This window comes from Oryctolagus cuniculus, chromosome 14 (genome assembly GCF_051225735.1).
Source record: "Oryctolagus cuniculus isolate XC-2025 breed Fujian yellow rabbit chromosome 14, ASM5122573v1, whole genome shotgun sequence".
Lineage (NCBI taxonomy): Eukaryota > Metazoa > Chordata > Mammalia > Lagomorpha > Leporidae > Oryctolagus > Oryctolagus cuniculus.
The window spans coordinates 76,481,171-76,507,064 of NC_142880.1; the positions used below are offsets into that span (position 1 = coordinate 76,481,171).

At 40.1% G+C, this 25,894-nt stretch overlaps 1 protein-coding gene across 3 annotated transcripts in view; it reads right to left on the minus strand.

Annotated features, from left to right (window-relative positions):
* Positions 1–1,818: 1,818 nt before the first annotated feature.
* Positions 1,819–25,894, minus strand: part of IL6ST (interleukin 6 cytokine family signal transducer) — a 56,490-nt gene continuing 32,414 nt past the window's right edge. For 2 of the 3 annotated variants that reach the window (XM_008262226.5, XM_017344725.4), the window contains 9 exons: positions 21,449–21,531; positions 20,217–20,427; positions 18,773–18,955; positions 16,416–16,517; positions 15,725–15,871; positions 15,287–15,427; positions 11,429–11,525; positions 7,534–7,615; positions 1,819–6,409 (listed from right to left, as the gene is read on the minus strand). In XM_008262226.5, the coding sequence (XP_008260448.2) occupies positions 5,672–6,409; positions 7,534–7,615; positions 11,429–11,525; positions 15,287–15,427; positions 15,725–15,871; positions 16,416–16,517; positions 18,773–18,955; positions 20,217–20,427; positions 21,449–21,531 (1,784 nt within the window). In that variant the 3' untranslated portion in view covers positions 1,819–5,671. The remainder of the gene's footprint in view (positions 6,410–7,533; positions 7,616–11,428; positions 11,526–15,286; positions 15,428–15,724; positions 15,872–16,415; positions 16,518–18,772; positions 18,956–20,216; positions 20,428–21,448; positions 21,532–25,894) is intronic. The other variant, XM_089313172.1, reaches the window with a different exon arrangement.

A 25,894-nucleotide genomic window follows, 5' to 3' on the forward strand; every position in this document is an offset into this window, starting at 1 on the left:
TCATTCAAAAGCTGTCACTGGTCCACCTGCTTTTGCTGGCCATCCCAAAACTGCAAGGGTATTATCTTAATTTCCTGCTGGGCAGGACTCACATTTATACACGTTGCCATTTACTCATGCCTATTACGAAGAGGCCTTCAGCAAAGCAGTTCGGACTGAAGTGTAAGGTCCCCGAACTGGTCTCACCCAGTGCTGGCTCAGATTCTGGGGTGGGGGGCAGCTTCTGACGGCTTATCTGGCTACTCTGCTTGAAACAGCTGTCTGTAGTCAACAGGCATTTACATGGTATGTGTGTGTGTAGAAGTCCCACTAAGAAAGTTCTAGAATTGTAAATGACAATTCTAGTTGTCCTTTTCTGATGAGTAAATGGTATGACCATAGTCACAAGGAATAATGTACAATCAGGTTTGACTGGCTGACTCTAGATGTATAAATTTTGACAACTGTGCCTCTGTTTAAAACCTTTAGCAGTTGGGAGGAAATAAGTAATTAAATGTTTAATTTAAAATTTGAATGTATTTTTTTCTGCCTCAATAGACAATTTTTAAAAATTCATTTACTTGAAAGGCAGAGTGAAACAGATCTTCCTTCTGCTGCTTCATTTCCCCAAATGAAACAGCTGGGCCAGGCCAAAGCCAGGAACCTGGAAGTCCATGGTCTCTAAGGTGGGTGGCAGGGGCCCAAGCAGCTGGGTCATCATCTGCTGCATCAGCAGAGCGGCCAGGACTCCATGGTGCTCTGAAGTGAGACGCCGCCGTCACAAGCCGTGCCCTCCTCTGCACCACCACGCTGGCTCTGAGACAGGGCAATTTTAGCTGTTGAAACAAAGCAGCCCATCTAGGGTCTTCTGGCCAACCTAAGTGAGCTGTCGCAGGACCCGGAGCCACTTACCGTGACGCGGGGTTCTCGGACTCCCATCTGCTATACTACACCCTCCTTTCCCTCCTGTTCACTACATCAACTACAGAAGAGTGTGTAGCAGCGATGCTGTTATCTTAAAAAGAAAAGCTTACATGCAGAGAGAATCGGTGCTGAGTAAGGAAGTGTCTCCTGCTAGGCTGGGCAAACAGGCGAGTCTTAGGAAGCAGGATGGACAGCGACCACGCTCTGGAGACGTCAGGCGAGGCCTGTCAGAACTGCAGTCCCATACAAAGCCAGGGTGTTACTTCTCTAAACTCTGCTCTGGAAATTTAAGGAAAATGTCTATGGGGAAAAAAAATGCCTGCATTTCAAAAACTTCTGCACAGTAACGTGGAATGAAGAAGGCAGATTCCTTACCAGCTCTCCAGATTTACTCCGTGATAAGGGTGCTCACCCGTGAAGGGAGGACAGCCGCTCGTGCTGGCTCCGCGGCCCACACTGAGGGCCCGCTCTAGGGGAGGGCAGGCTGTGAGGACGTGTCGTTCTGTTCAGATTTCTGCTGACTGGGTCTCAGACACTCTTGCTCAGTGACTCCGAGCAGCAGAGGGATGGGTCCCATCAGTCTGCTCCTCAGCCTCCCAGCAAGGGTGAAGACAGCAGAGTGCCGGCACAGACAGGCCACAAGGAGGCGCAGCACCTCCATGCACGGTAAGAAAGACCATCTACTAGGAGGCAAGACGTGGGAAATCCAACTCATGGAGTCAATCTGGAAAACCGGTAATGAATCTGCCATCTTCCTGCTATGATATTAACGCCAAGACAACGTACCAACTTCCTTCTAGATCCTACTCCACTGTGGCAAATTGGCACCACAGAAGCCCCAGGCCACTCAGATTCCAAGACCTGTGTGTACCGACACCAGCAGCAACACTTCACATTACAGCCACCACACAGGGAAACAAACGGAACAGAAATTTATTTCTTACAGAATTAGACCTGATATATAGACAGTTTATGTAACACTTAGAGTTTTGTCAACAAAACAATAATAGCTGTGGTTACAATTAGCACATGCCAAGATTAAAGTATATATAACAGACAGACAAGCTTTCCAATGAAGTTAGATGAAGTGGGGTAAAACAACAAAGGAACAAGGACGGACTGCGTTTACACATAAATGGGAGATAGTTAGGATATAAAAAGGAGACATAATGCTTATCACTGCATTGTCATGCTAGCAAATTGCACTTATTTTTAGAGCATATTCAAAAAACATGTACATTAAGACTAAATAATTTTCAAATATAACTTTTAAAATATCCCTTTGCTTCAGACACATCACAGTTTGGTATTCTTGTACCAACATTGGAAACCTGTAGTTACTGTTCAAAGCCTATATTCAAGAGATAAAAAATCTGGAACATTTATCACCACTGGCCTTAACTGCATTTTTCATTATGACCCATTAACTTTAAAGCACAACCAGGTAATGAAATCAAATTACCACGTTGGAGGGAAATACTGACAGCAGAAGAAAAAAAAAAAACAACCCTTAGAATTTAGGAACAAATGAATATAATGTTAGTAGCACACCCGAGTTGCCACCTTTTAATTTTTAATACAGCGTTCACCAGAAGATCATGCTAATGTACTTGCTAGTAGCATTTATGATGGAAAAATAGACTAAATCCAAAGACATTTGGCTTTGGACAGTTCTATCTGGACTTACATCTGAATCCTGTATATAAGCAGTCTAAAAGGGAACTGCAGGCAAGGTCAGTCCCAAGAAGAATTAGGGTGTAGGTTTGTTAGTTTATATCTTTACTGAAATCTAGGACAATGCTTAATTTTAGGTTAACTCTAAATACCTGGCCATTTTATAGCTCATTTTAATTTACCAAAAAGTATGAAAATTTCTACAGTTATCCTACCTGGGCACTACAATCTAACATGGTACCTACACAGGAAAGCTATTCCAATAATTTTCTTGAACTGAACTTTAAGTTTTATGCAGCTTATTTAGAAGTACATGGTTTAGAAATTTGGTCTTAATGCCAATTGAACAAAACCAGGAGAATGATGTGTAATATTCTCCAGTGTGAAATTACTTGGTCATTGTATGTCAGGAAACAAATTTTTGGGGAATTACCTATGAGCCTTATACTCCTATATTTTTGCCATGGTTTTAACTAGCTAATTGGATAGAAAACACATCTTTAAAACTTTGATTTCTATTCCTAAAATTACGTGTTCTACTTAAGAGTTTTAATAAATAAATTTTTATAAGCATATTTCAGCTTTATTAACCTTTAACTTTGTAGTAAGAGCTAGGATCACTGGCTAGTTTCATGCCCTTGTCAAGGAATTGGGTTACGATTAAGTGAACAACTAGGTAGGAAAGAGACATGAATACTGAACACATGAATGATTTGGTTTTTTCCTCCTGCTCAAATGCTGGGTGTTCTTGAGTGCTAACTCATCCAAGCTAAAAAAGGATTAAATTCTAGATCTTAAGGAGTATAAAGCTTTATGATTTATAGTTTTCTCAGTTAGCATTATGCCTTTGAGAGAGGAAAATAACAGACAAATTGCAATAGCAACACCTACTAACATATTGGGTCTTTATTTTTCTTAAAGGAGGCAGCAGCTGCATTAGAAGCAGTGAACTGCTTTTGTCTACAAAGAGGCTATTTTCTGAAGTACTAGCATTACTTTAAACATTTTTAGACACTAAAAGATCTTAAACTATTAAATTCCCTATCTCTTAGGCTGTTTTTTCCACAATCAGTTTCTTTCTCTGCCTATGTAAAATGCAATGTACATGCATCAGAACAGATTATTCTAGAGGACATGCTCTGTATTTAAAACATTTTGACTGCTTTTCTCTGTAGGGCAAAGATGTACATTACATATTAGTGCTCAAATGTATATTTGTTTCCTGAATAAACTTTTGACAGTAACCATATATGCACTTAACATGTTAAAGTGCTCTTGTGGCTGGGGGCATTCTCACTGTCCCATGTTCTATACAGTTTTCAACATGCAAGTCTGTTTTATTCTCTTTTCTTTAGATCATGCGTTCCCATTTTCTAAGTGCCCTCCAAAAAACGACAGCGTTCTTCAAAACACAGCTACTAGTACATGATTACTATCTGGAAGACACACAAAACGTCCTAAGTCTAAATTTCCTCCCAGACATACAAACATAGCAAGGCAAATTCGGTCCCGCTCAGGGGCAGCCTTTGAAGACCGACTAAAACGGTGACGATGCCATCCTCCCGCAGCCTAAGTCCAAACCTCTGTATCCCTCGCGGACCCCTCTTTCTTCATCTACTTCACTTCTGTTGGCTTTGTCTAAAGCAGGAAACTGGGTCTCTATCACACGGAGGATCATGCATGTGAAAGGACTCACAAAGTATCAGACACTGTATAACTGCAAGAATACAAAGGGTAAAATATACCGGAAAGCCTAATATGAACAACAATCTTAGTAAAAAGCAGAATTCTATTTCGATTATAGAGGTGTACCAACTTCTTTTAGCCTTTAGTCTCCTATTACCTCTACAAACTATTTTAAGTCTGCCTGGTTTCTGAACCTCAAATACGACAGAAAAACAACCCTACTTCCTCCACCCTCACTTGATAGCAGTAATCTACCACAACCCTACATGGCAATTTCTTCCTACTCATTCGGCCCCCGTCTCTGTCACATGTGGTGGTTCGGGGAGGGCCTAAGTGTGTGAGAGGCTTTAGCACTCAACTCTGGAGGCCTGGCTGCCTTCTCCCCTGAAGAAGAGAACTGTTAGGAAGAGGTTTAAAATGTTCTTAAATCACAATGTAGAACTAAGTTTCATCCTACCTCAGAACTGGCAGATGTTAAATAAAATGCCATCTCTTTAAATGTCTGTACAATTAGGATTTTGCTACCAGCAATATTCACAGTTTTGGGGGTTCTCTTTTGTTTTGGCAAGTACTGCCCAAAGTCCTCCTTAGTTCCTTCAAACACCTCCTAGAAAAATTTTAAACCTCAGTATGCTTAGAAAAAGTATATTCAATTAAAACACATTTTAAGCTGAAGGCAATGTGTAAAGTGCTTTGTCAACCAAATTCATTCCTAGCTTTTTCAAGGGTACTCAGTGAGTTTGTGAACTGGACCTTTAAAAATAAAAAGGTTGTTAATAATGATAAAAAGCAAATAGATTAAAAATATAGTTCATTTTAATATATAATATGTCATGTTAAAGCTCAACTTCTTTCCTCTTGTAACAACTGGCAGTGTCGTTACCTATGAAAGAACTGACAAATATTTTCTATGTTGCTATGAATATAAATGCTGGACAACAAAAGCTGGGCTCATAGTCATGCTCTGTGGACCTCTGTTTAAATTAGGCTGTCAGCTGAAGTAGAGAGCTTATACCTTGCTCCTCCTGTTTTCTGGTATTAGCTATGCCCATGCCACTTGGTTGACTACTCACATCAAGATCAGTACAGCTGTGCTAAGGTTACCGCTGCTTACCATTCATACATTTACTTTATACATTTCAGATCAGATGAGCTGTGTTTTTCTTCAGTGCAACCATCCCGAAACAGTACAAAGTCAATCAGCTATTCAGAGGATAAAGTCAGTTTATGTAGTGCTTGAAGTTGAATTCCAGATATTCTGGAATGGGAATAGCCCCATGTAAGATTTGTCCTCAAGGGCAAATGATCATCTTCAGGGAGTGAAGATTATTTTTTATCTGAAATCACAGATAAACGATCTTTAAATGTACTTTACAGGTATGCTGAAGCTGTAACAGGCACGAGTCTCTCACTGAGGCACGTAGCCGCCTTGTCGTACAGTCTGTGGTAAGTAACTTTTAGGCATTCCTTCATCAATCACAGCTGCCACCCCAACGGTTTCAAATCTTTCTCCTTGTCCCTCAACACCTGGACCAAAAGCATCCGCTGCAGAAACTTCCTGAAATCCTTTCAGTTGCCCAGACCCAGAGGACTGCACCATATCCGAAATCTGCTGCTGTCTGTGTCTAACAAAATCTTCCTCACTGACTGCTGAAGCAGGCTTTGACCTTTCAAATTGGGAAATATCTGGACTGGTTTCTTGTTGGCTGCAGTTCTGTTTGAAATACTGTTGTCTGGGCAAAATGTTATCACCACTATCTACATTATCTATTAACTGTAGATCTTCCGGCCGCTCTTCTGAATCCAGCAAGGGCTGGGTGGATTCGGATCTTGAGAAGACTTGGACTGACGGCACCTGGTGTCTGTAGCCGCTGTGCACCACCGTGGAATACTGGACAGTGCTGGAGGTATTTTGTGCAGATTCATTCTCATCACCGCTGGAAATGCTCGGCCTCGAAGATGACATGCAGGAAGAGCCCCCGATGCCACTGCTGTGCCCTTCGGTGCCGCTCTTCTCCTTCCTGAACAGGTCCAGGGACTTCAGATCGTCTGGGAGAGGCTTCTTGTCATTGGGTTCTATCTCCACAACACTTACATCAGTGAAATTGCCATCTGAATACATCTGATCTTTAGAATTAAAATTGTGCTAAGAAAGAGAGAAAATGGATTATCTCTTTTGGCATTTGTTCATTGAGAAACTCTGAGCTACATCTGATAGGAGTTAGAAGACAAAGTTCTCAACTTTCAGTGGTACAGAAATAGCCTACGTTATCTTAAAATATTGTTAACTGCCCAAATATTGATATGTGAAATATTGACAAATGAGTCTGAGAAGTCTGAATTGTCTCAGAACTTCTGAATCAGTATTTTTGGTTTCAAAGTTTGCAGACCATTAGTTTATCAAATAGTATTTAATAGTTCATTGCAATACCAGGAAGCACAGGAGTAACTGAATAGAAAAATTAAGCAAAATCAAATGTGAATGACTCGGGTTTTGTGGAATATAAAAATATGCAACACAGTCTAATCTATGAATTAGATATTTAAGGATACATACAAATGATTTTGCCTCTAGGGTAAATTTAAATTCAGAGTTTAAAAAGGTAAACTTGGGGCCGGCGCTGCGGCTCACTAGGCTAATCCTCCGCCTAGCGGCGCCGGTACACCGGGTTCTAGTCCCAGTCGGGGCGCCGGATTCTGTCCCGGTTGCCCCTCTTCCAGGCCAGCTCTCTGCTGTGGCCAGGGAGTGCAGTGGAGGATGGCCCAAGTGGTTGGGCCCTGCACCCCATTGGAGACCAGGAGAAGCACCTGGCTCCTGCCTTCGGATCAGCACGGTGCCCCAGCTGCAGCGCGCCGGCCGCGGCAGCCATTGGAGGGTGAACCAATGGCAAAGGAAGACCTTTCTCTGTCTCTCTCACTGTCCACTCTGCCTGTCAAAAAAAAAAAAAAAAAAAAAAAAAAAAAAAAAAAAAAAGGCAAACTTGGTTGTAAGCCTCTAAGAGTTCCCATCCAGCAGTTTTATCACTTTAGTATTGTGTTTTCAAGATCAAATAACTGTAATGTTTGCTAAATGAAATTAGGAATGTCAGAACAAATATGCCACATGGATGATAACTCCTGGAATATGAAGGTATTTTAACTAAAATTCACTTATGAACTGTTTTACTTTCATTTATTTCTTGATTCGGCCTGCTGTCTTTTGGCTGAAGTCCAAGTGTATCCCAATATGCCTGTGTGTAATACAAACAACTCAGAAGCATTTTATCTTACCCTTGGAGGTGTGGGAGGTGACCACTGGGCAATGTGACTCTTAGAAGGATCTGGAACATTAGGCCAGATGTGTTTTTTAATGCTGAAAAGAAAAGAAACATGGTAGATAGACCCGTATGTAATAAGCAGAAGTTCCTAAGTGTTTTCATTGAAGTTTTAAAATCATGAACAAAAAATACCTATGTGATCCAAAACGCAAACAAAATTTTTGTCTTCTGACCAATAAATACCTATGATCTTAATGTATTTAGAGAAACAAATTGTTAGCAAGGCAAAAGCTAATCATCAGTATTCAGTTAAAAAAAATCTCTCTAATCAAATCCTGCAATAAAAATCACTTAGAAACTTTACCCAGGGTACAACATGATGTGGTACACTCTTACCAACAACACAAAAGCAAATTTATTCAATTTCCAATTTAAAAAATCCAGATAATAAAAATAAATGTTCACAATAAGATGATAAACTTGATTTTTTTTTTTACATAAAAAGGTTAGCATTTAAAATATCCACTTTATTCAAATGGTCCATTTAATCGGAATCCTACTTAAGTATAAGAATCCTACTTAAGTATAAAAATTGAAATTAAAAGAATGGCACTTTGATAAGACAGAGAGATCCTACCACCCCTAACTCTCCTGCAGGAAGCACCTGTAAGCCCGGAGATAATATAAAAAGCAGTAAAGCTGATCAATGAGCCCATGGCCACATTACTCAAAAGATCAATGAAATTTTCATTAAGAACCTTCCCACAAGGAAAACTCAAGATCTGTAGGGGTTTAATTGTGAATTTCAATAAAATATTTGAAAAAATAAATAAAACTCTTCCAGAAAACTTGGGAAGTAGGTTAACACATTCCTATTTATTTTATGAGGCCAATATTAATCTGATTTCAAAACCAGACACAGGTATCTCCAGGAAAAAACTACCAATGTCTTTCAAGAACACCGAATCCAGCAAAATACAATTTGTTATTCACAGAAGAAAGGCAGAAAAAAAAGCTATGACCATCTCAATAATTCAGATACAGCATTTGACAAAATGATAGCCATTCACGTTAAAATACATACAAATGTCCCTGACTTACAGTTAATACCACATCTAACGATTAAAGACTGAGGCTTTCTCCTCTGAAATCAGGAACAATGCAAAATTTCAGCTCCTACCACTTCTAGTCAACACTGTACTGGAAGCCCTAGCCTGAGCATTACAACAACAAAAAGAACTAAAAGCATGAAGACATTTTGGAATAACCGTAACTACTAGCAGCCAAAATGACTGTGTATGGAGAAAATTCTAGATTCCAAATAGCTACTAATTATGAACTTAACAGTTTTAGTATACACAATCAATATTTGTAAAAAGTCAGCAGGAATAAATTTTAAAAATTTGATTTATGATTAAAAAACAATCTAAGAAAAGATGTGTAGGATTTGTCCACTAAAAACTGTTAACACACTCTAAAATCAAAACTCAGGTTCACGGACTGAAAGATTTAACACTGCAGCACTCAAACTGATCTATAGATTTAATAAAATACCAATAAAAATCATACCAGGGTTTCTTTGTTTTCAAAGGAAATTGACAAGCTGATGTTAAAATTAATATAAAAAGGGAAAAGAAAAAACCCAAAGTAATTTTGAAAAAGAACAGAATGGAGAAATTCTATCTATTTTCAATATTTACTACATGAGAGTACTTCAAAAAGTTGTTGGTAAGGGGCTGGCACTGTGGCCTAATGAGGCTAAGCCTCTGCCTGCAGTGCCAGCCACCCACGTGGGCACTAGTTTTGAGTCCCGCTGTTCCTCTTGTGATCCAGCTCTCTGCTAATGGCCTGGGAAAGCACGGGAAAATAGCCCCTGCAACCACATGGGAGACCCAGAGGCGGCTCCTGGCTTTTGATTGGCCCAGCTCTGGCCATTGCTTTCAGCAGATGAAAGATCCTCCTAATTCTGCCTATCCGATAAATAAAATCTTTAAAAAAAAAAAAAGTTGTTGGAAAAATGGAATTGAAAGTTTAGGGATGGGTGTTTGGTCTAGCAGTTAATTTGTCAGTTAGGATGTCCCAACCCCACACTGGAGTGCAGAGGTTCAATTCCTAACTCCAGCAGTTGGGTTCCTGACACCCAAGTAGGAGACCTGGATTGAGTTCTCAGCTCCTGGCTTTGCACCCCACCCTCAACTCCCTGCTATGTTACTGGGGAGTGAACCAGTAGATGGAGAGCCCAATGATTCTCAAATTTTTTTTTTTCAAAGTTTGTTTTGGTGTAACAAAATTTTGAAATTGATGAAGTTTTTTCTTAACACGCATTTTCCATGAACTCTTTGAAGACCCCTTTTACTAGTTAAGACAGTTAAGGCTTAAGTCTAAACATATAACTGGAACAAAATCTAAGTCCCAAAATAAGGACAGACTAACAAAAAACTGATTTTTGGTAAAGGTATCAAAGCTATCACAGAAAAAAAACCAGTCTTTTCAAAATAAATGATATTGGAACTGGAAATCTGTGGAGAAAAAATTAAGTCTGAACCTGACCTCACACCATATACAAATTAACTTGAAATAGATCACAGACATAAAGAGCTAGAACTACTGAACTTTAAGAAGAAAGCATTGGAGAAAATATCTGACAATGAGTTAGGCAGAGATTTTTTCAACAGGACAAAAAACTCAGGAACTACAGTGCAGAAAAACTGGTAAGAGGATGGAATTCAACATTAAAAACTTTCTTACCTAAAGTCATAGTTCTGAAAGTAAAAATGCAATGCACAGACTGTGACAAAAGTTTGCAAAACATGGATTTGTTAAAATTTTTCTAACAGAACCCTTATAGCTCAAAACTAACCAAACCACTCAAGTGAAGATGAGCAACAGATTTCAATAGACACATCACAAAAGAAGGTATGTAACAAACATGAAGAGTTCCAACATCAGCCATCAGAGAAAAAAAAATCAAAACCATTATGAAACAGTACTAAAATGCCCACTAGAATCAATAAACCTCATTGTACTAAGTATTGGTAATGATATGGGGTATTTGCTAGTGGGAATGTAATATGGTATAGCTACTTTGAAAACTTCTGGCAATGGGGCCCATGATGTGGCATATCAAGTAAAGCTGTCGGCATCCCATATGGGTGTCAGTTGGAGACCCCAGCTGCTCCACTTCTGATGCAGCTCCCTGCTAATGTGCTTGGGAAAGCAATGGAAGATGGCTCAAGTATTTGGGCCCCTGTACCCACAAAGTAGACCTGGAAAAAGCTCCTAGCTCCTGTCTTCAGCCTGGCAGAGCCCTGGCCAATGGGGCCACTTGGGGAGTGAACCAAAAATCTCTTGCTATCTCTTCATAAAAAAAAAAAAAAAAAAAAAAAAAAAAAAAGTCTGGCAGCTTCTCATGAAGTTAAACAGACCATATGACCAAGCACTCTAAATCCTATCTATTCAATATTAATAAAAACACATGTTCAAAATTTTATGATGTAAATGTTCAGTGTAACATTATTCATAACAGGCAAAAAGAAACAAAGCTCCAAAAAAAATAAATCCTGATACATACATACTGTAGAATACAGCAGTAAAAATGAGAAAAATGTCAGTATGGGCAACATGGATTAACCACACAAAACTATTATGATAAGGCAAAGACTTTACCGCAAAACAAGCAAAACTACAGTTACAGAAAGCAGGTGCAATGATTGCCTGAATTTGAGGGTTAAGAGAGTCTACAAATCAGAGTAAGGGAACTCTTCAGGGTGATGCAAATGTCTATATTTAATTGTATAGAAGTTACACACAAAAGTTATCAAATGATAAAATGAATGAATTTTATGGTATGTAAGTTATGGTCACTAAAGCTAGAGAAAAATGCAAAAAATACAAATAATGCTACTTACAGGTCTCTTTTATTAAAGCAGAACAACACTCCCAGAAGAGTTGTGAAGAGGATTGCTAAGCAAACAGGCACAACTATGGCTTCGATTTCTCCTTGAGCTAAAAATAAAAAAAGATGGGAAATAATTACTGACACATATACTAAGAAGAAATACTAAAACTTTTCAACCAGATTATTAATGAAAAGATGAACTACAATCCTATTCCCCTCACCCCTTTCCCTGCCTTAAATAGTAACCTGGTCACACAGAAAGCGTAAAATACATGTTGGCTGAGGGGATTACAATGATTAGTTTGGTACACTGGATAATCTACCTGGTAAACTAGAGATTTCAAATCCAACCACTTATTTATGATCTTATTCCGCAGAATCTTAGCAAAGCTTATCTTTGCATCCTAATACTCAAAGAAATTATATCTCAGCAAATACAAATGTTGGGAAGAATTGGAAAAGCTATAAAACAATCTTAATTGAAATGTATCTTTTTTTTTTTTTTTGACAGGCAGAGTGGACAGTGAGAGAGAGACAGAGAGAAAGGTCTTCCTTTGCCGTTGGTTCACCCTCCAATGGCTGCCGCGGCCGGCCCGCTGCAGCCGGCGCACCACACTGATCTGAAGGCAGGAGCCAGGTGCTTCTCCTGGTCTCCAATGGGGTGCAGGGCCCAAGCACTTGGGCCATCCTCCACTGCATTCCCTGGCCACAGCAGAGAGCTGGCCTGGAAGAAGGGCAACCGGGACAGAATCCGGCGCCCCAACTGGGACTAGAACCTGGTGTGCTGGCGCCGCAAGGCGGAGGATTAGCCTGGTGAGCTGCGGCGCCGGCAATATATTTATCTTCTACAAGGAATAAAAACAGAACCTGCAGAAAAAATATTTAATGGCTTTTACCATTTTCCAAAAGCTGATGTGACAGAGGGCTAAGAACGTTAGGAGATAATCAGCAGGTACAAGGAGCAGCACAAGTACAAATAAATAAGGCAGACAAATCTCCATTTGCATTTAAAAGAGAAACTAATCAATCTGTAAGTGATTATATATCCTATGAAGCCCAGCAGAAATAAAGAAATCAGACTGGGGAGGGGTGTGTTTTGCAGCAGGTTAAGCTGCCACTTGGGGTGACTTGCATCCCATATCATATTGCTTGGTTCAAGTCCCCGCTTCTCCACTTCATATCCAGCTTCCTGCTACTGTGTCTGGGAGGCAGCAGATGAAGGCTCAATTACTTGAATCCTGCCTTCCACTAAGGAGACCGGAACAGATTTCCTGGCTCCTGGCTTCGGCCTGGCCCAGCTTTGGCTGTTGCAGGCATCTGGGGAGTGAACCAGTGCCTGGAAGATCGATCGATCGATCGATCTCTCTCTCTCTCTGACTCTGCCTTTCAAATAAATAAATCTTTAAAAAACAAATAGAAAATTAAAAGCATAGACAGGTAATTCTGAAAGGGCTATTATGCAATAACACTAGTAAGTATGACAAATTTGGAGAGAAAAGTGGATTAGAGATTACAGGATAAACAATTGTTTTAAATTATTTCTGGGTGAAGGACTAGAACTAATTTTTCTTTTCTGTAATTTACTGTATAATCTAAATTCCCTATAAATTTCTGATTACAAACTTTTTGTAATCAGGAAAAGTATTTTAAATTTTTCTAAGGATAATGGCATAATTTCATTTGTTGTTTAGTAACACCACCACATGGGACAAGCCTTATCCCAGAAACAGTTCCAAGAGCAGAATTCAGGATATCTGATCTATGTTAGGTAGATTCAGTCTCTCATTCAACAGTTACTCAACCAACAAGAAACAGACGTTATTATTTATCATATACTATGTTGACACTTGGGGGTGTGCATTAAAATAAAATAATTAGAGTCATTCAAAATGTGTGTGAACAGAAGAAGGAAGTGGGTCTGGCGCTGTAGCATATCAGGTAAGGCTGCCGCCGGCAGTGCCGGTATCCCATACGGGTGCCAATTTGAGTCCCGGCTGCTCCACTTCTGATCCAGCTCTCTGCTATGGCCTGGGAAAGCAGCCGAAAATGGCCCAAGTCCTTGAGTCCCTGCACCTGCGTGGGAGACCCGAAGAAACTCCAGGCTCCTGGCTTCAGATCAGCTCAGCTACAGCTGCTGTGGCTGTCTGGGGAGTGAATCAGTGGATGGAAGACCTCTTTCTTTCTGCCTCTGCCTCTCTAACTCTTTCAAATAAATAAAATAGATCTTAAAAAGAGAAAAAGAAAAGAAAGAAGGAAGCCTAAGACTGCTTTAGAGAATCCAGGAGTGATCAAACGAGGAGGAACTACACTAGGGCAATGTAGTAAGAAAAAGAAGAAGGAAAAAATTATGAGTTTACAAAGGAGGATATGATTATGAAAGGGTACTCACAAGAAGTACTGAGGTGTTATGAATAGGACTTGACTTTTGGTTTACATGAGGGAAAAATAAATGAAAAATGTATTACAATCATTAAATTTCTATCTTTGGCAGAGATGATATAGCATTCAAACAACAAAAGAAGAGACATGTTGTCTTTTTTTAAGATTTTATTTATTTGAGAGGAAGAGTTACAAAGACGGAGATACAGAGAGAAAGGTCTCCCATCTGCTGGTTCACTCCCCAAATGGTCCCAACAGCTACAGCTGAGCTGCTCTGAAGCCAAGAGCCAGGAGCTTCTTCTGGGTCTCCCACGTGAGTGCAGGTGCCCAAGCATTTGGGTCACCCTCCACTGCTTTCCCAGGCTATAAACAGAGGAGCATCCGGGACTCGAATATGGTGCCAATATGGGATGCCAGCACCACAGGCAGAGGCTTAACGTACTGTGCCACAGCACCAGCCCCAAGACATGTGTTTTGGCTGAAGTTATGGAAGGGGATTCTAAATAGGCAGATAAGAAAAGAGGGCTAAGAGTGGGGCGGCGTTGTGGTGTAGTGGGTTAAAGCCCTGGCCTGCAGCACTGGCATCCCATATGGGCGCTGGTTTGAGTCCCAGATGCTCCACTTCTGATCCAGCTTTCTGCTATAGCCTGGGAAAGCAGTAGAAGTTAGCCCAAGTCCTTGGGCTCCTGCACCCATGTGGGAATCCTGGAAGAGGCTCCTGGCTCCTGACTTCAGATTGGTTCAGCTCCGGCTGTTGCAGCCATCTGGAGGGTGAACCAGCGGATGGAAGATCTCTCTGTCTCTACCTCACTCAGTAACTCTGTCTTTCAAATAAATAAAATAAAGCTTTAAAAAAAGAAATAACACTAAGAGTAGCGCTCTTAGTAGAGTAGGAGAAAAATCATTTAAAAGTACAGTAGAAAAGAGCAAGGAAGGATCAGGAGAGAGGAGCCTCAAGGATGAGTATAGGGTGGAAGGAGTTTCAAGGATGTGAAAGCCAACAAGGTTAAATGTCAGAAAGGCCAGAGAAAAGATGAACACCACAAAGCATACACTAGTGATGACTAAGAGGTCTTCTACGAGTGATCCCAGAAGGGTTTCAGTGGGGTTGGAAGCCTTATTTCGGTAGGCTGGAGACTCAACTGCAGATATGGGGCAAGTGAAGTCTGTAAGGGTGGAATACAGTAGCCTACCTATACAAGGAAAGAGTAAAAGTAGAAAAGAAGGTAATATACCACGCATGAGCCAGTGAAAAATGGAACCCACCTAGATTTATATTGCTTCGGAATTCAAAGTTTAGCTGAATTCAGTCAGAAACAGCTTTAATAAAATACCAAAGTAAGGAATAGTACTTTCTTTCTATAGTTCAAAGTAAAACAATATAAACATCACAATTTATGAGTATTTCCATGAATCCAAAGTTGTACTTTTAAACAAAATTTTAGCACAAAAACTTTTTATTCATTAAAGAAAAATAAACATTTCTTACCAAACTTTGGTGTAGTAAATGTGAATTCTGGACCATCCTTTCCGCCTTCATCTGTGTATGCTACCATTCGTACCATGTACAACGTGTCACTAGTCAGAGAGGACAGGGTATATTCTGTGTGGGAAGAATCCACGTTCACCGCTGCAAGAAATCAAAACCTGTGCTTTATTCCTCTACTCAGCATTCTGATCAATCTGGCCTTTAGCGTTCTGAAAGTATTAAAAAACTATTTCTGCCAGGAAACAGCTTTTGTAACTGATATATTCTTTTGTGAGTACAATATTTTAAAAATACAGTCATGAAAGCAACCATAATCGTATTCTAAGGTGTATTCTTTCTAGGAACACCATATATTTTAAATGTTTTATTTGAAGTTAGAAACGAGTATTTATAAAAATTTAAGAACTTGATCTTTAATGATGGATATAGTTTTATTACCAGTCTCATTTCCAATGATGGTTTTATAAAATATAGTATAATTTCTGATAAATCCATTCTGAACATCAACAGGAAGTTGGTCCCATTCTAGGACAGCTTCGTTTTTCCCCACTTTCTTTGTCCGAACCATAGGTCCTTGGGAAGGTGCTAAAACAGAAGAAGTATATTTGCTAACTGAAAATTATTAGCATTTTTAGTGAATCATTAAAATTTATAAAATTTCCTTATAATAGAATTATTCTACTATAATGACATAAGTCCTTATTTAAAATAATGTGATAAAATATCTTTGTTAAACTAAACTGTTAGGCCGGCGCTGCGGCTCACTAGGCTAATCCTCTGCCTACAGTGCTGGCACCCAGGGTTCTAGTCCTAGTCGGGGCACCGGATTCTGTCCCAGTTGCTCCTCTTCCAGTCCAGTTCTCTGCTGTGGCCCAGGAGTGCAGTGGAGGATGGCCCAAGTGCTTGGGCCCTGCACCCCATGGGAGACCAGGAGGAAGCACCTGGCTCCTGGCTTCAGATCGGCACAGCGCGCCAGCCATGGCAGCCATTTGGTGGTGGTGGGGGGTGAACTAACGGAAGGAAGACCTTTCTCTCTCTCTCTCACTGTGTATAACTCTACCTGTCCAAAAAAAAGAAAACTAAACGGACTAAACTGCTAGTTTTCAAAGAAAAGTAAGTTTGGACTTACGTGCTTGTTTAAGGTATGCCTTTATAGATTCTGGTCTTCCTGGGCCATCTGCATATACTGGAGTGACTGTTATCAAATAACATTTGCTCTCCACAAGGTTCCCTGAAGTAAGAACAGCAGATCAAACATTTTTTCATACTCTATATTTTTATTTAGAATTTCATGACTATCTAACTTTCTGTTCTGTTTTCTAAGTAAGCAATGTCTTCTTTGTAATGGATTCAAGCTCAATAGAATAAAATTGCTTATAAAAGTTTACTTACTTTTCATACAGTAGATAAAAAATTGGAAGTTTTACTAATAAAACTAATGATAATATTTATATTCAGGATTTACAAAATACTGATCTCAAATAATTCAGGGTCTTCCTTAGGGTTTAATAAACTTTATGTATCTTATCTAATTCTCTGAGATTTGCCTACTGAGCAAAACACCACTATTAAGACTGAAGGAAGGGGCCGGCGCTGTGACACAGGGGGTTAACACCCTGGCCTGAAGCGCCGGCATCCCATATGGATGCCGGTTTGAGACCCGGCTGCTCCACTTCCTGTCCAGCTCTCTGCTATGGCCTGGGAAGGCAGTAGAAGATGGCCCAAGTCCTTGGGTCCCTGCACCCATGTGGGAGACCTGGAAGAAGCTCCTGGCCCCTGGCTTCGGATCGGCACAGCTCCGGCCGTTGCAGCCAATTGGGGAGTGAACCATCAGATGGAAGACCTCTCTGACTCTCCTCTCTCTATGTAACCCTTTCGAATAAATAAATAAATCTTTAAAAAAAAAAAAAAAGTAAGACTGAAGGAAAAGCCCCAAAGGCTCTCATTTGTTAGACATTAAAGTTGAAAAAAATGAAATTAGTCATATTCCCGATTAATTTTTTCACATACTTTTTACTTAAAATCATCCAAATTATCAACATATCCACTCTTTTAGCATATAACTATAAAATTTCTTTATGTAGCATAATCTATCCATAACAGAAAATTACATGTCTATATGGAATATATCCCTTCAATAAGAACTTGTATTTTCCATAACTATTATTCATAAAGTTATATATTCCTTTGCTTTCTTAAACAGAGTAATTTTACCTTTTCTTGATGATTTAACATTACCAAGCAATGAAAAATGTTTATATTCTGCTAAAGCAGTGACGCTTTCAGGGCTGCCTGCCTGACTTTAATGTTTCCCGGGCCTCTGCTCTGTTGTTCTGTAAAAACTTTCTATTGGGGCCAGTGCTGTTGCACAGTGAGTTGATCCTCCGTGGTGCCATCCCATATGGTTGCTGGTTCTAGTCCCAGCTGCTCCTCTTCCAATCCAACTCTTTGCAATTGCCTGGGAGGGCAGTAGAAGATGGCCAATGTGCTTGGGCTCCTGCACCCATGTGGGAGACCCCGAAGAAACTCCTGGCTTCAGATTGGCACAGCTCCGGTCACTGCAATTATTTGGGGAGTGAACCAGTGGAAAAAGACCTTTCTCTGTCTCTCCCCCTCACTGTCTGTAACTCTACTTCTCAAATAAACAAAATCTTAAAAAAAAAAGTTTCTATTATCCAATTATTTCTAATCTATTTCCTCCCTGGATCCACCATGTTTTAATGTGAAAAGGTTAATATGCTAGCCAATTAAGCGTATTAAAACTGTACGTTACATAACAGGTTAATGAGGGCCAGTCTATTTTATGAATAAACCCCAAAAACTTAAAGCTGGTATCCTTGTTATGGGTTTTCATTGATTAGTCATATTATCCACAGCTAAATTCTAATAATTCTGTTTCTGATCACTATAAGCTCAGTGCCTTCGTCTGCTGAAAGTTGTTACAGCTCTTTACAGGTTACCCTCTACAGCGGTACCTCAACAGAACAGTCCACCTTGAACTTACTGTATCTCGTTTCTTCCTGTCCTTTGCTAGAACATCCAACTGAAAGGCCTAAGGAAACCTGCACTCCAGTTTGGCTTCCCCTATGTCATGTCTGGAAGACATTAAACAAGTCATGCAGATGCCTACCTGTTTTCTCATCTAAAGGGAGAGGGAATTAAATCGGCTACAGAGAATACACCACCTCAGCAGCAATGGCTGCACTTTCTTACGTTTTCCTACTTCTTTACAGTTTTGTTAATGCAGTATTAGGGTATAAAAAGACGACAGTATTAACCTCACTCTGTCCAAAAAGAAACCCCATAGATTCAGAGGGGCTAAGTGCAACTTGCTGAGAGCCAGCCATCTTGTAAATAAAGAGGCTGTGATAAACTGGGAGTCTTTTTCAATGGCCTACGAAGTCTATAAAACAGCAAAGAATATGCAAAAGAAAAACTAAGAGTTTGACACAGGTTATCAAATTCAATGTTTCTAGTCAGATCTACCTCTTAAATATGTGCGATGTGTGGTACCATCTTCTTGTTGCCAGTCCAGGATACAGGGCAATTTATCGGATAACACACACCACTCAAGTATGTATTTCCTTACAGATTCATTTGGAGCAGTCCACTCTACCCAAAGCTTGTTATCTTTTGGGAATGCTTTAAGATCCATTACAGGACGAGTAGCTGTAAAACAAAAAGTTTGAACACTGATACAATAAATGAACATTCAAACTTCCAAAAGCTTGACGTTTCCAAAATATGATTTATCAATGTATGATATAAACATATATTTACATGAATTAAAGCACTCACATATGACTTACATGTAAGGCAGTTTATTTTTAAGCTTCAATTCTTGCTTTACCAAAATTCTTCAAATGTTTTGTCTAAGTCTGTAATTACAACCTTCTCTTCTTTGAAAACCACAAATAAACCAATATAAGGATACTTCAAAAAATTCATGGAAGATGGAATTAAAGCATGTTTGTTTTAGTGCACGCATTTTTGAAATCCACACATACTTTTTTAATATGCATTTCCTATGAACTTTTTGAAGACCCTTGCACACAGCAACCCCCATCCTTATCCATGGGGTTATGTTCCAAGACCCCTAGTGGATACCTGAAAGACAGTACCAAATTGCTTATATACTATGATTTTCCTACACATAATATCTATAAGGTTTGATTTACAAATTAGGCAAAGTAAAAATTAGCAATAATAAATAACAGACTTTAACAATATACTGTAAAGAAGTTATGTGATCGTGGTTTCTATTTCTCTTTCAAAACATTTGCTCATTCTTCTTGTGATGATGTAGGTGATCCTTAAAAGGAAGCACTTTATGGCTTCTCTCTGACATAATGAAACTGCCAGCATTACTAATCTTGTGTGTTGGAGCCATTATTAAACAGTGTTACCTGAACACAAGCACTGCAATGCTGTTGACAGTGGATCTGATAACCAAGACAACTAAGTGAGTAACAGACAGGCATGGCAGGCAGCACATATAGTGTGCATATGCCGGAGGAAGGGATGACACATGTCCTGGTTAGGGATTGGTGGGGGCCAGGTAATGACATTTAACCCGGCTACTCAAAATGGCATTTAAGTCATATGCAAATGAAGTAAAACTTTCAAAACCTTTAATATTTTAAAAACCAATTAAACAAACAGAAAATGCTCAAATGCATTAAATAGCTGACTGTAAGGTTTATGTGAGCCATGCAGTGATAGAAGTATTTCACCCATTCTGATGAAATTTGCCTGCTGACTAATCTCTAAAACTATGATCAGCTCTGATACTAAGAGTGTCTGCCAGCTCATTTCTGAAAATCCTTGACACTGCAGATATAGGCTACACTACCTGTGCATTCAAGAGCCCTGTCCATACCGAACCATTCTTTTGCAATCATAAGCCTGGTTCTGCCTCATAGACACAAACCTTGAAAGTCACAGGCAGGGATAGTTAAAACAGATGGATCTGATTTGCCAACCAGATTTCTTGCTGTTAGAGTAGCTATATAACGATCATTCGTAAGATTTACTGTCAGTTTTGTGTCATTAACTGTGTAATTTTGCAAACGTGATTTCCATCTCGTGAGGGTCACTTCATAATCCAAGATCCTTCCGTTGGTTTCAAAAGGAGATAATGTCTGTAACAAAATAATTTTTATTTAAAAATTTTTATTTCATAAAAATAATCAGTAGAATTGAATAATCAGTTTCTTTAGATTCAGAAATTTTGCCATTAGTCAAACCTCTAAGTATTAAACAAGAAAGGACTGACAACCTCATTTTCCACTCAGTACTAAAGTAAAATTACTACATTCTTAATGAAGAGTAAAAGCATTAACCCAGTTTTAAAGCTCTGTATACAATTCTCCACTACAGCAATATGGGCCTAAATTAATTTATGCTATGTTTGATTTTCTATCTTTTAAAACATGATAGACTCATACACTTGTATCAATTTATCAACATTTTTGACTATCCCAAGTTTTTATGAATTCTCTCTGGAAAATTCAATCAAGTACAAGACAGGGTCCCTTTTCTTACAGAACTTGTAACTTACAGAGCTGTGATAAAATATCTATAAAGTACTTAATATCTGCAGTTTCTCAACCTGACCCTAAATCATACATATAAAGCTGTTTCTATTTATTAAAAATATTTATCAAATGCTTTGTTGCTACTATGATGAATGAAAATTTAAGTGTTAAAAACCTCCATTTATGGGCCTGAGCGGTGGTGTAGTGGGTAAAGCCGCCGCCTGCAGTGCCGGCATCCTATATGGGCACCGATTTGAATCCTGGCTGTTCCACTTCCAATCTCTGCTATGCCCTGGGAAATCAGAACATGCCCCAGGTCCTTGGGCTCCTGCACCGGCATGGGAGACCCAGAAGAAGCTCCTGGCTCCTGGCTTTGGATCGGCGCAGCTCCAGCCATTGTGGCCAATTGGGGAGTGAATCAGTTCGCTTGCACTCACTCTCCCCACTTCCCCTCCTCTCCTCAGCTCTCCTTCTCTCTCTGTGTAACTCTTTCAAATAAATAAATCTTTGATTAAAAAAAAAACAAAAACAAAAACAAAAACAAAAACAAAAAAAAAAAACAAACCTCCATTCATACCACAGAAAGTATATTTATGCAAGAAATAAAGAACATAATTTGTTTTACCTTCCATATGAGTTGTACAGATCGATAGCCATTAGTATGGGATGGATCTATCTTATACCAGAAACTTGGTGCTTTGGATGGTCCTAAATAAAACACATAAAATTTAAGCTTTTTATTTTCAGATGTTTATTACTATTATTTATTTTTTTGACAGGCAGAGTAGATAGTGAGAGAGACAGAGAGAAAGGTCTTCCTTTGCCGTTGGTTCACCCCCACAAAGGCCACTGAGGCCAGCGCACTGAGGCCAGCGCGCTGCAGCCAGCGCAACGCGCTAATCCAAAGCCAGGAGCCAGGTGCTTCTCCTGGTCTCCCACGCGGGTGCAGGGCCCAAGGACTTGGGCCATCCTCCACTGCCTTCCTGGGCCACAGTAGAGAGCTGGACAGGAAGAAGAGCAACTGGGACAGAATCTGGCGCCCCAACCGGGACTAGAACTTGGGGTGACGGTGCCACAGGCAGAGGATTAGCCTATTGAGCCGTGGCACTGGCCAAAAAGCTTAAATTTTAACAGTAAAATAAAATCCTCTCTTACCTTGCTGTTAGTATCCTTGCCCTTCAATTACATAGTGTGTCTAATCTTTGTAACAGTGTTTTCTCATCCCAGAACAATATAGCTCTGGGTCCTCCTTTAGGCACAGTGATGCGTGATGACTTAGACTATAATGGAGATTTTTCAAGCTCAAAATTTCACATAAAGGTACAAATGTACCTAAGCACTAGCATCTCAACCAGTAGCCAAGAAGCACAGCTATTTATTATTTTTTCACTATCTTGTAACTGCACGTTCTGTTTGGGTGCTGCTCTGTACTCGTGCACGTATCTAAGTTTCCTCATGTACGGGCAGCAGTCTTCCCAGCTTTCCTATCCTCTTACGTGTTTCGTCATCTATAATTGTCTCTTAACGATCAACACTTCACCTAGATTTTATTCAAATCCATTTTAATTTTGTTGAGTACCAAATAATGCAAATCATCTTATATTCTGAAAAATCACTTGACACTACTTGATTTTTTTTAAGACAAACTTAAATGTTTTCATTCGTGATAAAATAAAAATGGGTACTACTTATCGCTAAAAATAACATTTTAATAATATTTAAATATAAGCTTAAACCCTCCAAACACATATAAATAATATATTGTGGGTCAGTGTTGTGGTGGTATAGCAGGTAACCTTTATTGATGGCATCCTATATGGGTGACAGTTCGAGACTCAGCTATTCTACTTCCAATCTGCCTCCCTGCTAATGCACCTGGGAAAGCAATAGAAGATGCTCCAAGTGATTGGGCCCCTGCACCCATGTGGGAGACCCGGAAGAAGCTCCTGACTTCAGTCTAGCCCAGCCCTGGTTGCTGTGGTCATTTGGGGAGTGAACCAGTGGATGGGAGCTTTCAAATAAATAAAAGCCTTTCATACCAGTTCAAGACCCAGCTGCTCTACTTCCCATCGATCTCTCTGCTACAGTCTAGTAGAAGATGGCCCAACTGTTTGGGCTCCTGCACCTACGTGGGAGACCCAGAAGAAGCTCCAGTCTTTGGATCAGCCTAGCCATTGCGGCCATTTGGGGAGTGAACCATTTGATGGAAGATCTCTCTGCCTCTAACTCTGCCTTTCAAATATATATATATATATATAAATATATATAAATATATATATATATTTATATATATGGGGTTGGGGGGACTGGCATTATGGTGCAGTGGAGAAAGCCTTTGCCTACGACAATGGCATCCCACACTGGAGCAATGGCTCAAGTCCCGGCTGCTCTGCTTCTGATCCACCTCCCTACTAATATGCCTGGGAAAGTAGAAGAAGATAGCCGAAGTACTTGGGCCCCTGCACCCACATGGGAGATGCAGATGGAGTTCTTTTATATTTTAAAGATTTATTTATTTACCTGAAAGGCAGAGTTACACTGAGGCAGAGGCAGAGACAATGATGTCTTGCATCCACTGGTTCACTTCCTAGATGGTCACAACAGCTGGAGCTGTTTGATCTGAAGCCAGGAATCAAAAGCTTCTTCTGGGTCTCCCACATGGGTGCAGGGACCCTAGGATTTAGGACATCTTCCACTGCTTTCCCAGGCACATTAACAGGGAGCTGGATCAGAAGTAGAGCAGGGGCCGGTGCAGTGGGTCAAGGCTGCAGCCTGCAGTGCCAGCATCCCATATGGGTACTGGTTCGAGTCCTGGCTGCTCCACTTCAGATCCCGCTCTCTGCTATGGCCTGGGAAAGCAGAAGATGGTCCAAGTCCTTGGGCCCCTGCACCGGTGTAGGAAACCTGGAAGAAGCTCCTGGTTCTTGGCTTTGGATCAGCTCAGCTCTGACCATTGAGGTCATTTGGGGAGTGAACCAGCAGATGAAAGACCTCTCTCTCTCTCTGGTTCTACCTCTCTCTGTAACTCTTTCAAATAAATAAATCTTAAAAAAATGGAGCAGCCAGGAGTTGAACCGTCATCCATATGGGATGTCAACACTGCAGGCAGTGGCTTTACCCACTAAGCCACAGCCTCAGCCCTCAGATGGAGTTCTTGGCTCCTGGCTTCGGCATAGCCCAGCCTGGGCCATTAGAGCCATTTGGGGAGTGAACTAGTGGATGGACACTGTCTTTGCTTCCTTCTCTGTTGATCTACCTTTTCAAAAAAGGAATATAAAACAAATTTGGGGAGCCAGTGACATGGTGTAGTGGGTAAAGCCACCACCTGCAGTGCCAGCATCCCAAATAGGCACCGGTTCAGTCCTGGTTCTCTGCTATGGCCTGGGAAAGCAGTGGAAGATGGCCCAAGTCCTTGGGCCCCTGCACCCATGTGGGAGACCTGGAGGAAGCTCCCAGCTTCGGATCAGACCAGTTGTGGCTGTTGTGGCCATTTGGGGAGTGAACTAGCAGATGGAGGGTGTTTCTCTCTGCTTTTGCCTCTCTGTAACTCTGCCTTTTGAATAAACAAATCTTAAGAAAAAATTGGTAAACAAAGTTTATTACTTTATATTGGAATGACATAATATACGTCAAATATCAGTAAATAGGTTTTAAAATCCCTACATGGGGGCTGGCACTTTGGCACAGTGGGTTAATGCCCTAGCCTGAAGCACCAACATTCCATATGGGCACCAGTTCAAGACCCGGCTCCTCCACTTCCAATCCAGCTTTCTGCTATGGCCTGGGAAAGCAGTAGAGGATGGCCCAAGTCCTTGGGCCCCTGCACCCACGTGGGAAACCTGGAAGAAGCTCCGGGCTTCAGATCAGCACAGCTGATTGCAGCCAATTGGGGAGTGAACCATAGGATGGAAGACCTCTCTCTCTCTCTCTGCCTTTTCTCTCTCTGGTAACTGACTTTCAAATAAATAATCTTTAAAATAAAATAAAATAAAATCTCTACATTAATGGATCTTTCAAAATTCTTCTAAGTGTAATTACAGGCATGGATTTCAACAGAATAAGAAAAAATCTGAATAAATCTCAGGAATGATGCATTGATTTTCAGAAGGCAAGTGCAGAGCAAAGAGGACAAGCAAACCAGGAAGGCTGAGGAAGAAGCTGCTGGTACTGACAGTTCACATGGATATGTACAAGAGCACCAAGTAGTACCTAACAAACTAAAGAATACAAGTTATATAGAAAATTTTATAGACCAGAAATACTTCCTACCATCAAGAGAACCTAGAAGCCTCATTCACTAAGTTGAAGAAATGAAAAAGAAAAGAGATCTCCTTTGATAATGACTAAGTACTCTTCCCCTAGAAAAACATACACTGGTATTAACAACTACATTTTACCCACATCTGAAAGTATTTCATGAATTTTCCCAAACCCAAAAGGAAACTAGTAGAGGGCCCCAAACTAGCAATAGCAGGATGACTTTTCTCCCTGGCATTTTTGAGATGGAGAAAATTTACAGAAGAGAACAGTACTTTTCTGTCTTTTATACTCTCAACTCACATGACTGAAACCTCTAGTAGAACTGGAATTGAAGGGATGGGGGAGAGTTTAAAGCCACAGCTGCTATCTGACATTTGCAAGGTAAGACTGTGATAGGAAAATATTCAAAATGAAAAATTCATATGCTACAGGACTATGTCTTGATGGCTAAACAAGAAACTAGTAACATTAGTTGCTTTGGGGAGGGAATGTTACATTAGACTTATACCCTTTCCTGTCTTTTATATTCTATACTGTATGCTTTATGTCATCTCTTTGAAAAAAGGATAATGAAAATAAATCAACTAACCAAAATTCTACTATCAATTCTTTTCCAGTGTTTATCAAGCCTTTTTGATATAATACAAGTTATCTTTTTGCTAATGATAGACTAAGGCATATTTTGCTAGGTTGTGTGATGTTTAATGATTTAAGAGATGACTCTCTAGTTGGGGCTATCATTGGATTGCTCCCCTTAAATAAAATGCCCTAGTCTTATTAACAGTTAGGTCAATGGATTTCTCATGGTATC